Genomic DNA, 13,926 nt, shown 5'->3' on the forward strand with positions numbered 1-13,926 from the left:
AACGACAATTAATGCGTTAAGAAAGGCCGCATCTCGAAAACGAATTAAAAATTTGCGATTGGTAAAAGAGTGAACAACAAAAATATATGACGTCTGCAATCGTGTGAGGATTTGAATTGAAATTTCTATTCAGCATCCATATACGTTTGGGTTCGAATCCGGGTGACATTAACTCAACTTCAAACACATTTAATTACTTTTCTAAATTACATCAGTGTTTTCGCGTACAATGAGAAATAATTATCGGGCTTTAATGATTGTTAAACGAGTCAGAAAGTGACCAACCGGAAGTGCGTCAACGCCATCATCAGCGTGTTTACAAGTCCGGAAGTCGCAAGTCGGTTCCGCTTCGATCCGCAAAATATTGAACAACAATTTCTTATTAACAAATAAAGCTGTTTATTCGATGAACTGGGGTCATACATAATCAATACAATATCAAAGTAAACAAAAACAAATCAAATCAAATAGTGACATCGAGTTCATGTTTCGACGCACATTTTGTTCAATGGGCAGCGAAATAAACATGTTTACATTGTAATCGATCAAGCTGCGCTTCAATATCCGTATTACAACAAAATCTAAACCGTTTTGCAGTAAAAAAAAAATCATGAGCACTGAATCAACATTTCGATCTCTAAGATCGAGATTATATTTTGAAAAAACAATAAATTGATGACGTGGGAAGCGCGTATGGATGACACAACTCACTCGCCAGTGCTGGCTTAAGTATGTTTAAAGCAGTTTTTATGAGCGTAGCGAAGATTTACCGATAAATCATGTACTATTCACAACACGAGGACATCGGGAATCTGACCGATTGTTCATATAAGTGCGGGGACGCTTGGATAACAACAGTCAAACAACATGGGTCTAACGTTCTACGATAACTACATAGATCAGTACAGTTTCAGACTTTATTAAACAAGCACATTTACATTTACGTGAAAACACAATATTTCGGAAGCGCTAATATTTACTTTCAACAAATAAAACACCAAAATAATGTAGAAAATTAACTCGAAATAATCAGAGATGTAACTATAGCAATCTATTCATAATGTTAATATTTTCGGTAAATTTCCAAGGGAGGTTGAATTAGGGAGAGGGGGATAGCTTTATTGACCGGTAGCGTCAGTGCGGTCTACAAGTCATTATCATTCATTCCTAAGTGACATTAGCAGCGCTACAGAAAGTGATTAAGTGTCTTTCCGTATTTTATCAGCAAAAAACACATTCATTTCAGTTTCTCTAATCATTTGCGTCTTACTTCGGCGCTCGATACATGAAAAGCATTTTGACTAGACAATGAATGCAATAAGTAGCATTTATAGTGATATGGGAATCACGCGTAAGGCAAAAAAGAACGGCATTTTTCACGGGTAATAATGCTGTAATTACGGCCGATCTATAGCGAACTGAAATATCTAACATCAAAAACATCATGAACGGAAGAATGAAACATTTATTTCATGAATAAATAACGTAACGTGAAAAATATATACACCATCACTCAGTAAACACCTGTATCGTCATATCACAAGTTTCAAATAAACCATCGTCTTAATATGAAGAAGAAAAGGAACATTAATCGGGATGTGAATGCAGCATGCTCCGAGTCGTCGTACAGTGCTTATCGTGTAAGTTCTCGGCTATAGAAAAAGCAACAAGCCCTGGTCTACCAGCATGCACCATCTTTAAGTTACAAAATTCAAAAAAAGTTTGTCGAATATCTAAACAAACATTCCTCATCCGATATCACTAGTAACATCATCATTATTCTCGAGAGCAAGTTTATTTTTGCACCATTGATAATTTCAGGATGGCCCAAATTTATACCATCTATTGCACTATTTTTTACAAACGATTCTCACTTTTTTATTCAGCCTACTGCACGCTACACGATTTATCTTGACGAAGTTTCATATTGGCAGACACCTCGCGTTCCATAACTTCATCCTCTTCGATCCTGAAAATAAACGCAAATAGACGATTGTTATTTTTCAAAAGTAAAAGTTGAAGACGAAATGAATCCTTGGCAACTAAAAACTGTCCCCACTCGACGCGGGCTTCATGCTGAGATACAATCTAAAAAACCTACACGAATTCGTGCTATACCTATAGTGATCTAACCACAAAAGAGCATTTAAGTTTCAACCTAGACAATTATGTGACTACGTCTTTTCAAGTCGAAATTACACTTGATTCAATTGAAACTATTTTATTGATGTGAAGATCCTGCAGTTTTGAGCCTATTTTCTCATAACTTCAAGAGGTGCCGTATAAAAGTCGCCCAGAGAGTTATTTATGCAAGAATACACGGTCGATTTACTAAATATCACGCAGTAAAGAGACTGAACCAGTGGGGGAGCTTTAGGGCACTTTTATTGGATATATCTAATAGATTGATCAAGACCTCTCAACCCTCGGGGCTCACTTCATACACCCATACAACACAGTCTTATTTTCGAGCAAGTAGACTTTTATTAGCGGTAGGTCTATAGGATTGAATGTTGCAGTCAAACACCTGGCCACTTCATATAAATATTCAATCAAAATCAAAATAATTCAAACAGTCCTAATTAGTCATTATTACGAAGAGTCTCGAAGTCAACAAAAGTTCTCAGAAAATGCACAGGTCTCATAAACGACACGGAATAGACATAAAATGCACTCACACAAATCGTAATAGATTTTATTGCAACCGATAATTGATGATCATTGTGAAAGAGTAGAGTATATGAAAACCCGGTCGTATAATCTCATAAACTACAAGTGTGGGAAATGCAAAAACGTATTCGATTTTAACACCCGAATGACACGACCGTACAATAGACAGTTGTAAGTGTAAAGCCTGCCCTGCAGTTGTAGAAAAACAAACGTACACTAGTTTTCACTGTATGAAAATATGATTTATCGAAGAAGGTGTTGAAAGGGATTCCTACACGGTGAATTAAAGCCGAACAAGAATCTGAAGACTAGTTTTACTGTCACCGAAGAGCCTAATCCCGCTAATGGCTTGTATCGGGCTTTCTATCTTCGGCATATAAACTTCGTGAAAACAGTTTGAATGCTAGATAAAAACTCTATTATATAGAGACCCATCCGACAATATTTCAGTGCTAGGGGCGATCTATAGACCATCAACATCAAAGACCAATCGCGAACAACGCTTATTAACGACCATGCATAATAGATATAGCCCTCTTAAATAGCGACAAATAATGTCGTCTGATAAAAGATTGACACCGCAAGAAAACCATGAGAAAATCATTACATCATTGAATTCTTACGAAATTGCGAGAGGAAGTTCAGAACGTCGCAGATATCAAATAGAAAACGTCGCTTCGATTCTAGATCAGTCGAAGCGTTAAATAACGTTCGTTATTCGTTTGAATTTATAGCGATTTAAAATGAAAATCGTCGTTAATTAATTCGCACCCGACACGACGAGACCCGACCGGTATTACGGATATGTTAACTGTGTCAGATTTCTCTTAATGCTTTCCGGTCTTTCCTTTACCTCAATGAAACCACTCAAATACCCAGTCACTCGTGTGTATTAGATATTTTCCTAAGCATTTTTACACAGGTATTCCATTAGAAGTTCGAATCCTGCAAAAATGTCGACACTTCCCATGACGAGTTGGTCTCGTTTATTAATTTCACAATAATTTCGTGCATTATTGAAGATGAAGAGTTGAACACATCAATTATTATAGCGTCAACAGCTCGCTCTCTCTCCGATACAGTTAAACACAATGTTACATTTTACAGACTCGTGCTTTTAATGTATAATCGACAGAGTCTCCGGAGACTGTAAAAACAACGACACTCGACTGAAAGCAGTGAGAATCGGAAGACAAAAACTAAGTAAATAAATCAAACAAGAAATAGCTTTTCCAAACGACCTGTTCTCAAACGGAAAACTGTTTATGGGGCCGCAGTTGATTCCGATAAAGGTCAGAACTCGGAACGATCAATTCAATGAAAATTTATTTCGTGCGAATGCGTCAAACGCTGAAAGATCGAGATCGAAGACCGAACTGCGGAGTTGGGCCATTAGCCCGAACTGCGGAGTTGGGCCATTAGCCCGAACTGCGGAGTCGGGCCATTAGCCCGAACTGCGGAGTCGGGCCATTAGCAGAACACGAAGAGAACATCGACACAATGAACTTTCTGACATTAGGATTTGACCAGAACGCCATCGCATTCGCTATTGTTGGTTCGGAATGAAATTGATCTCGGCAAACAAGCGATGTGGTCATAGGTTAAAATTCCGTTTAATGCAATGTTTAAGCAAACATTGTCAGCATTGATGAAAAAAAGATCAATGAATTCACTAGTGAATGAATTTTTCCATAATGTGTTCGGGACAGGGGAAGATAGGCGCTAGTTAGCTATTTACGGCCACTTCTAACAATGATGTCCAAAAATTAGCCGATGACAAATTGGATATTTCTGTTTGCTCAAATCTGCCGAAGCTTGTAACTTATAATACAGCAATCAGTCATAGCCAGAACGACCACAAGTCGCGGAGTGAAAACAACATTGTTTTTTAAGACATTGATGGATCGAGTGAATAAAAAGTCACTTTATAAACGCTCGAAAATGAAGCAGAAGTGTCGGTTAGAACTTCACGAGTTCTCACAAAATTCAAGGGTTCTTTTGACTGCAATGAGATACACACCACTAGAGGCACTTCTTCACAAGAGTCTCAAAACTCTCCATACTGATATCACTACACAGGTTATCAGACACTAATATCAAACCAGCTGACTTTAGTTAGTCGAATAAAACACTCTAATCCGTGTCCACTGTAGGTAAATATAAATGTTCCACCTGATAATGGCTGTTGGTCAACAGCAGAAACGTTGTGGTTCCGTTAAAACAAATTTTCTTCGCATAAATTTCTCTCGTGGGACGACTCTCGTCATCCAGCTCACTAATGTTTTACTGGTCAAACCGAATGAATTCAAGGTGAAATAATTCGGTGGCTGTTTAAGCCTTCTTCTAAATGTTGCAGCCGATTTACCGACATAAAAGATTCGGATGATATTATCCTGGCGACAAAAAAAAAGAGAGAACGACCTCATTATGCCCGACTTCCAAAATTAGCTGCTTGTTTCACGGTTAAAGAAATTCACAAGTATCCGATCGTGATACGTGAAGAATACGAGTGAAAGCCAGCGTAGAATCTTTCAGACCACCGCATGAAAAACCCTGCAGCCACCGAGCACAGTCTTTTCTATTAGTCATTATCCAGAGGTTTTCATTCGATCATTCGATGCTGCAATAGAGATTAGCAGAATCCGCGTGGTGGAGTCCTCGGTATAAAAAAACTAAATAGCCTCGAGACACCTGGGGCAAAGATGAAAAACTAATTGGTTGTTATATATTGGTTTAGTCCTGCGTTCCTTTCTGACGCGGTGTAGCCAGCAGAGGCTCTCGAGAACACCATTCACATTTAATAAACCACTCAAATAAAAGTGCCAAAAAGTCAGAAGACGAAGGATTAAATTTGAAAAAAATTGACGAAAAAAATAACAAAGGGACATCGAACCGTGAAGGGTTGTTTTACAAATCACGTAGCACGTTTTCTACATAAAAAAATCAATCATTGAAGACTTTTCAAAATGTATTTTACAGGAATATAATACAAGCTTACAACAATATCATATCAAAGTATTAACTTTCTTTTATTCGAGGCTTAAACACGGACGGCACATCTGGCTTCGTTCTCCATTATCCGGGCAACAGTTTTCATTGAATTCGAACGAAAAATTAATCCTCGGCAGCTTTCGGCAGTTACCATCATAATATCATATTGTTCGGCCTTAGAAAGTTAAGCCATGTCAATTATCGACAAGCAACTGTCAGCCATTCTAGCGCGGCTGAGAAGTAGCAATTCGACCGAGGCCCACCTCGAAGAGGCCCGTCTAACTTCTCTCTTCAAAGTTCCCGAATAAAACCGTAAGAGCTTCGTCGAAGTTGAGGACAATTCGCTACTATGCGAAGGGTGCTCGACGAAAATTGGGGATTAATGCCATAAAGGCGGTGTGATAGTAATTAAGCAAGTTACTGTGCACTTGGTATTCACTAGAAGGGATAGCCAAGAGGCACGGAAGGCAGGGATTTCGGTGCCATAACAATGAAGCATGAAATAGAAATGGCCATCGAAGCCTCTTGCTTCTGCAGTCAGGCATGGTAAAACTTTGGACAATACAGCACACATGGCAGACCCTGTGTGGGAAATATGAACTAGAATTTATAAGGATTAATCCCGGTATTCACCGTGAAAAGAACCTAATCGGGCCTTGGGGATTAAATGGAAGTTTTCGTCGGGACCTCATTGAACATTTCACGACCAAGTCAATGAAAATCTACGTGTTTGAAAGTGAAGCGAATCCGAGGCCAGATTACGCCGACAAAGTACGACAACACGGATTTGATGCCTACAAAAATGTGGCGTGTTATACTAATAGGTTTAACTGTCCGACGAATAGCGTTAAAACCCAGTGACAATATCCTGATCCAATCCAAGTCAAGATTTATTTGATTGTAGTAAAGATTAAGAACCAATACGGCAGGGGTTTATAAGCCGAATAATTCCACTTCGACGTGTAAATGTTAGTGTTAAACCGACACAAATCTGTGTAAATAATCGCGATTAGACCCGATACAGATGAACCTCCTCAGGACAAGAGATCATTAATCAAATATCAATCAAATAACGAACAGTCTCATTTTCTATGTTTAATAAGTACTCATATTTAGTCGAACAGGATAACATCTAGCCTTTTCACACGATACACCAACTTGGGTGTATAGACTGCGTTTATCGCTGTGTCCAGCCCGACACAAACTATCAAACATTGTGATGATCCCTTTTCCAACTGTCTGGAATTCTTGGACCTCCTCATGAGAGAATCCGTGGTAACCAGAGTCTACTGTATTTAACTATTTTAGCTTTCTATAAAGAATTTTCTAAACCCATTAATGTTACTGAATGCGAATTCTGGAACAACACGCGTAGAAAAAGCATCAATTTGTTTCTCGCGTTTCGGGTTTGCGCTGGAGACATTACTGATTCCTCATCAGTATAAGATGTATTCATCACACAATATTGGCAGGTGCACGAAGGTGCGCGTGTGCAGATCTTCGCTGATAATCACATTTTTGCAAACATTTTCAATACTTTACTAATTTTCCACATGAAGAACCCGATTAAATCGTACAAAAGGCTCAACAGCGAAAGTCATTATTTTATTTGTCGACATAAGACTTAAGCCGGCCGATCAGAGGTATACAATTAAAAGAAAACGTGAAACGCTTATATTCAGACAATAGGTTTGCAGCAGAAGGTGACGAATATTCGCCATTTAGACAAACTGACACCAGAAATAAATGTCATTTTATTACTAATACGGTGACGTTCGTTCCCCGTTCGATTACGAATACCATACAATAACAGCCGACATTAAAATAAGCGCTGACGCCTCTAATCCTTCACAGCAGTTACAACTGAATTACAACTGAAATTTTGATGTATTTATTCATACATGAAAATTAGTATGAATTTGCCCGGACCGGTTATAGGAATAATAATATCAGATTCAGAATTGCAGTATTGGGAGGCAGTAAAGGGGCCCCTCCAACGAATAGTATAAACAACATACCGGGATTAATGCACCAAGTATGACTGGAACTGAGCCTGCCGTCCTTTACACTTCTAGATCTATTGCTCTTGTCTTGGAGTTATCATTTGAATTCAAACGATAACTCCAAGCTTTAATTGTGATATATCACCCTGCATTTAGCTTTCGGTTCTAGCTTTCAATAATCTGATCTGTAATCGATTTGAATTGTTTCGCGTCATATTTTTTTCTTCGGAGATCCTATGATTATTTCTTTTATCGATAATCTGAATTTCGGGGAATGTCCTCAACAGAGGGAACAGACCGACGACCACGAGTACCTGGCATAAATACAAAATATACCTATCGTTTAAACCTTGCACTGCCTCAAAATACACACTGCAAAATATTATAACACTCGAAATACATATTGGTGTGTATTGAGTGAGATACTAGTGAAGCCTGTGACACTTATTCACTCGTTAAATAGAATCCTGTCACACGAATTTGATGAGATAAACGCCGTAAAGCAGTGATTGTAATTGAGATAATCTCAAATACGATTTAATCAGCTGTCCCGCTAAGCATCGGGGATGAGAAAATTGAAGTAACCCGATACGAGAATAATCCCGAAGCAGACATCAGTTCGAAAAATTAAAACAACACGACTGAACGTGGAACACTGAGAGAACGCTGATGATAAATGCCGTAAGATATGACGATACATTGACATGTAACGATACACTGTGTGTGAACAGTGTATCGTGAGAACAAACAGTAAAACACCTTGAAATAACAAACTCACAAATCAATTCCTTTAACCTCCTAATATCCCGACTCCAAGACTCATCCACATACTCCAACTCCCGGTATGCCTGTATCCAGACCCCTGATATCACTGAATCCAGTAGACTCCTAGTATCCACATACTCCAACTCCCGGTATGCCTGTATCCAGACCCCTGATATCACTGTATCCAGTGGACTCCTAGTATCCACATACTCCAACTCCCGGTATGCCTGTATCCAGACCCCTGATATCACTGTATCCAGGCTCCTGATATCACTGAATCCAGACTCCTGATATCACTGAATCCAGACTCCTAATATCACCGTATTCAGACTCCTGATATCACTGTATCCAGGCTCCTGATATCACTGTATCCAGGCTCCTGATATCACTGTATCCAGGTATCCAGAACCCTGATATCACTGTCTCCAGGCTCCTGATATCACTGAATCCAGACTCCTGATATCACTGTATCCAGACTCCTGATATCACTGTATCCAGACTCCTGATATCACTGTATCCTGACCCCTGATATCACCGTATTCAGACTCCTGATATCACTGTATCCAGGCTCCTGATATCACTGTATCCAGGTATCCAGAACCCTGATATCACTGCATCCCAATTCCATTGTATTACTGTACCCAGCAGACTCATAGTATCCGTGTATCTACACTCACAGGGACTGCGACCACTGTTAACAATAGTCTATCACCAGCCCCAGATATCCCTCCAGACTCTTGGTTTATATCCCTGTTTATATCCTGACTCAGATATCCCTAATACTAGGCTAATGAATATAGAAAAGGGTTTCTATAGTACATGAATAGCCCGGTCTATACTACTGTACTACCGTGCCATCATTATCACCTTAAAAGTCCATTTGCTTTAATGAATATTATCTATCAAGTGTGAACAATCACTCGCTGAATCAATATAAGTTATCAATAAATGATATTTATTGATGTTATTATAACGGATCATGAAAATGAAATATATTCATGAGTTCAAACAAGGAATTCTATCATGTTTTGATTTCAGATTAATCACAAATCACAATTAAATCACAATATATATATATATATATATATATATATATATATATATATATATATATATATATATATATATATATATATATATATATATATATATATATATATATATATATATATATATATATGTAGTTTAGTTAGAAGAAATTATCATTTCAGACAAACGTTTAAAGAGAGAATTAGTTTCGAGAAACTGTACTTGCCATATTAGAAAATGATGTTAGAAAGTGAGGCATAAAATTCTCCGTGATGTTTTTCACGATATTCACTTTGGATAATCTGGGACATTCCTTAGCTGCGTGTATAAAATGACATTGTTCTGTTATTTAGTAAGCAACATGCATGCTTGCCATATGCTTCATAAATGACGTAGTAGTTTTGAAAATTTCTATGAAGAAATATAGTTCACGAATCACATATTGGAAACACGTGGTCAATAGCATCCAGCTTCCCTGAGTTGATTTTTTTTTGCGAAATCCATCAAATATCCCTGTTTTTTTCTAGATTTTTCTGATTACCTGAGTTTTGCAGGTTTTGCATCTGTGACCCTCAATATGGTAAAATTAATGCTACCGATAGCGTGTCAAATAAATCATACATCATTTTAGAATTCTCATATAGTTTTTAACTTAACGTGTCTGACAATAGATATTGCAGTCATTTTGTACAACAAGATAAGAATAGAATCCGCGTTATAGATAATTGGGGGAAATTATCGATGGAATGAAATTCAGCTGCCGATCTCAAACTTCGTTTGAAAAGGAGTTTCAGAAATTGAACAACATTCACCTGCCAGTGCTTCACGCATACTCGACTAAAAAAGCTGTTCTTCATTCGTATTTCAAGTATAAATTTCACTATTCAAAGCTTTATTGGTTAATGATTAAATGTCTATTAATGAATGATAGTCACTCAGATGATTCTCACTAACGCTGTCTATTTGTATTATACATCATACAACACTGATCACACTGCGTTATTTTTTAGATTGGACCAAGCTTTCGCGCTAGTTCTTCATTGGACCATTCCAGTTAAGTTTTTAATAAACCTATTTAGACCGAACCAGGACTGTTCTAAATCGGCAGAATTCTGTGTATGAACAGAAATTTTGCTTCGATTTCGAGTCTATCACAACGTTGAGTCTAGTAGCAGGACCAGCGATAAAAACGTGCGTGGACGCACAGCATTGATTTCGTCTGTTCTCAAACAGTTTGTTCCAGGTACAATCCAAATTAGCTCAGCCAGCAACAGCACGAACGCGATTTACGAGCACGATGATCGCGTCAATCCTTGTGGAGACATCTTGTGATATGTGTAAGAAATAACATCCAATCTGGCTCGAACTATCCACACAAAAACATGCCGCAGAGCTTATAGCTGGTTTTATAAGGATGGGAACCGGCAACTTCTCAATGTCAACATGACAGTAATAATGACATTTATTGAAAGACTGTCAAATAATAACAGACGGACAGATGATAAATTATACGATACAAAACCAGAAAATAATTACAATCCACAGATATAGAATAGCTTCATTTAAACCACGAGAACAGTCGAATAATACATGATGTCCAGCGAATATATCGGTGTAAGAAGGCCAACTATAAAGGCGGGAGTTTACTGACTAGAAAACTATTTAAACTCGAATCATCTGAATTCTCGCTATAAAAAGGTGCGGCGAGCGAGAAAACCAATTTCCACCTTAAGTAAATAAAAACATAATACATAGAATATCAATAGGGGGAAACTGGTCGCGAAATGTCGAACGCAGACCTGTCAATCATTTCCTGTCTAAATGGAAACGCGAGGAAAGCGGGCGCACAATTTCATCCTAACCTCCGTGAAAGGTAATTTGTAGGTGATTTTCCGTATGAGAGAAGATTATCGCGAAGAACATCTCATCGAAGAATGAAAAATCAGCGTATAAAAATTCAATAAACGGCAAAACGGCAGCAATAAGGAAATCTAGCGCAGTTCACTAAATAAAACTGGGGCTGGGGCTGGGGCTGTTTTATTTGCAAATTCATACAAAACTACCACAAGCTAAAATCAATGAAATGAATTCTAGTGACATTTACTCCTGTGAAATATATATATATATATATATATATATATATATATATATATATATATATATATATATATATATATATATATATATATAACAAACTTCTACACTGATGCACGCAGTCTATTGTGCGATTAAAAAATTCGGCATATTTCACCGATTAATAGCTACATAAGTTACCGAAACAAATTAAAAATTCAGAGCCATAAAAAGCAAGTTTTAAGTACACATCATGTTTGTCACACAATGAAAGAACCAGCATCGCATTCTATTCATCTTTCATGCCAAGTCAAACCTGAAAATTTCTATTACCTATTTTTATGGCAATGCCTTGCTTATGATGCATATATATGAGGTTGAAATACTAAATCATGGAATTATCTTACATAATTGCCTTATTAAAATTCAACTGTGATATTGAATTAAATTCAATGTCCTTCAATGACCTACAAACATATGGCATTAACTGAATAGTCTGATCGGGACATTAATATCTAATATTTCTAGTAAATCAAACTGATCAGAAGATAAATGTAAATTTGAGTAAATTGCCCCGCACTTATTCTATTCACGTCTTTGGTCCACACCAAAAATGCTAGCGTGATCACAGCTTAAGCCATCCCCATTCAAGAAAGCTCAGGAAAGAATCATTTAGTTATCAGTAGCTTAAAATCAGTTGATCGCGGATCATCCCTTATTAACACATCAAATCACTCAAAGCCTCAAAGCTAACTACATGAAACGCTTGATAGAAAAAAATCGGATTTTCGCAAAATCTTCGCATCATCTCCGTCATCGTCGTCTTCGTCAAATCGGGAACTAACCAAATATTTCGTAACGCGTTTCGGAAATATGCTAAAAATGAAACGATTTTCGTCGCGGACAATAGAAAATTCCTCAGTCATCTGGCATCGTTTGAAAACGACGGAAGAAATTTCCGAGTCCGAGAATGTCGTCTTCCAGTTTCTTTGAAATCCGAGTTTACATCAGTTTTTAGCTGCGGGCGACGAATATTGGACACAACACGCTGTTTTGTGTTGAAACCGAAGTGAAAATTTAGCCCAATTCTACATTGAATGAACTGAACTCCACCGCGACAAGAATTGCCAAATATTCAATGACAAATAAAATCCGTCATTGACAATAACTTAATCCTCGGTACTTTAATTCAACATCGTGCAAATAATTGCTTCAAACAAACCTAACTGGTCCAACATGAACAACTGGCTCTTATCAACTTTCTTAAATACAGCATCAGCAGCAGCAGCAGCAGCAGTATGTTCAAACATATCCTCTTTCTTATTCTTCAAAAAGGGAAACTGCCTGGACAAGCGTAGGTTGAAGTACCGTTCACTTTTTTTTCTAATTCGATCTTTATTTCAAATATAACCCGACCCGAGCACCTGGTCAGATGTTGTCTAATACACTGTCAATAATCTGCAGAATTTTGCTGCATTTTCTGTTTTCGAGTTTGAGGTAAAAATGTTTGTGATTGATGAATAAATGAATTTTTCCAGTAACTTCAGATGAAATACTCGACTAATCGGATTAATCAAGTTTTAACTGTATCTCTCACTCAATTCTCCTCTCCCTCAACTCTATTTTCCTCTATATCTCTCTCTCTCTCCTCTCACTCAATCCTCTCTCTTTTTTGTCTAGTTTCTAGGAAATGAGGTTGATGTTTCTATAACTTACGCTCGTTCCTGTGAATCGAGAGTTTGTACTAATTCATCACGTTTATTCACTATAATCACTAACTCCTCCAGTAATAATTGTTCTCTTCTCTTTTGCTGTTCAGTTTTCTGCCAATCTAAAACACGAAAAAAATCGGTTCATTATTTTCAATTGTTCTATAATATCAAAACTCTACTCATATCCGATTTCTTAGTAGGAAGAGAGGGCAAAATTTTAGTGATAAATAAGTTGTAGGGTACTGCAGATTCCACTAAAGTCAGATCTTTTCGGGCCGGACAAAATCCATCCCACTTGATAGAGAGATTATAGAGTGATAAGCTGAGCTGGATGGTTAGAAAACTTTGTTCAGTCGCAATTTTTTGAAGAGGAAAACATTTTCAATAGATATATGTACAATGTTTAATGATAAAAATGTATAATAATGATACATGATATTGGGAATGCCATTTATTTCGGATAATCTTTATGAATTCATGACTATTTTTGCGAGCAGCAGGTTTTATATTTGAACACGAATATCAATCACAGAAGTCAAACAACTGTTACATATCGTAAATACTCATATTCCCATCAGATATTTCTATTTAATTCAAACAAATGCATGCATTCATTTAAACACCCATATACCGGTTATAAATACTAGTAATAGAGGCTCAACTCATTATAATAATCATTGTTA

General features: G+C 37.3%; 1 protein-coding gene across 3 annotated transcripts in view; it reads right to left on the reverse strand.

Moving 5' to 3' along the window:
* Window positions 1-400: 400 nt before the first annotated feature.
* LOC141904268 (EH domain-binding protein 1-like) overlaps window positions 401-13,926 on the reverse strand; it is a 54,213-nt gene continuing 40,687 nt past the window's right edge. For all 3 annotated transcript variants that reach the window (XM_074792862.1, XM_074792854.1, XM_074792846.1), the window contains 2 exons: window positions 13,248-13,362; window positions 401-1,969 (listed from right to left, as the gene is read on the reverse strand). In XM_074792862.1, coding sequence (XP_074648963.1) covers window positions 1,888-1,969; window positions 13,248-13,362 — 197 coding nt within the window. In that variant the 3' untranslated portion in view covers window positions 401-1,887. The remainder of the gene's footprint in view (window positions 1,970-13,247; window positions 13,363-13,926) is intronic.

The sequence above is a fragment of the Tubulanus polymorphus genome, chromosome 1 (genome assembly GCF_964204645.1).
Source record: "Tubulanus polymorphus chromosome 1, tnTubPoly1.2, whole genome shotgun sequence".
Taxonomy (NCBI): Eukaryota; Metazoa; Nemertea; class Palaeonemertea; order Tubulaniformes; family Tubulanidae; genus Tubulanus; species Tubulanus polymorphus.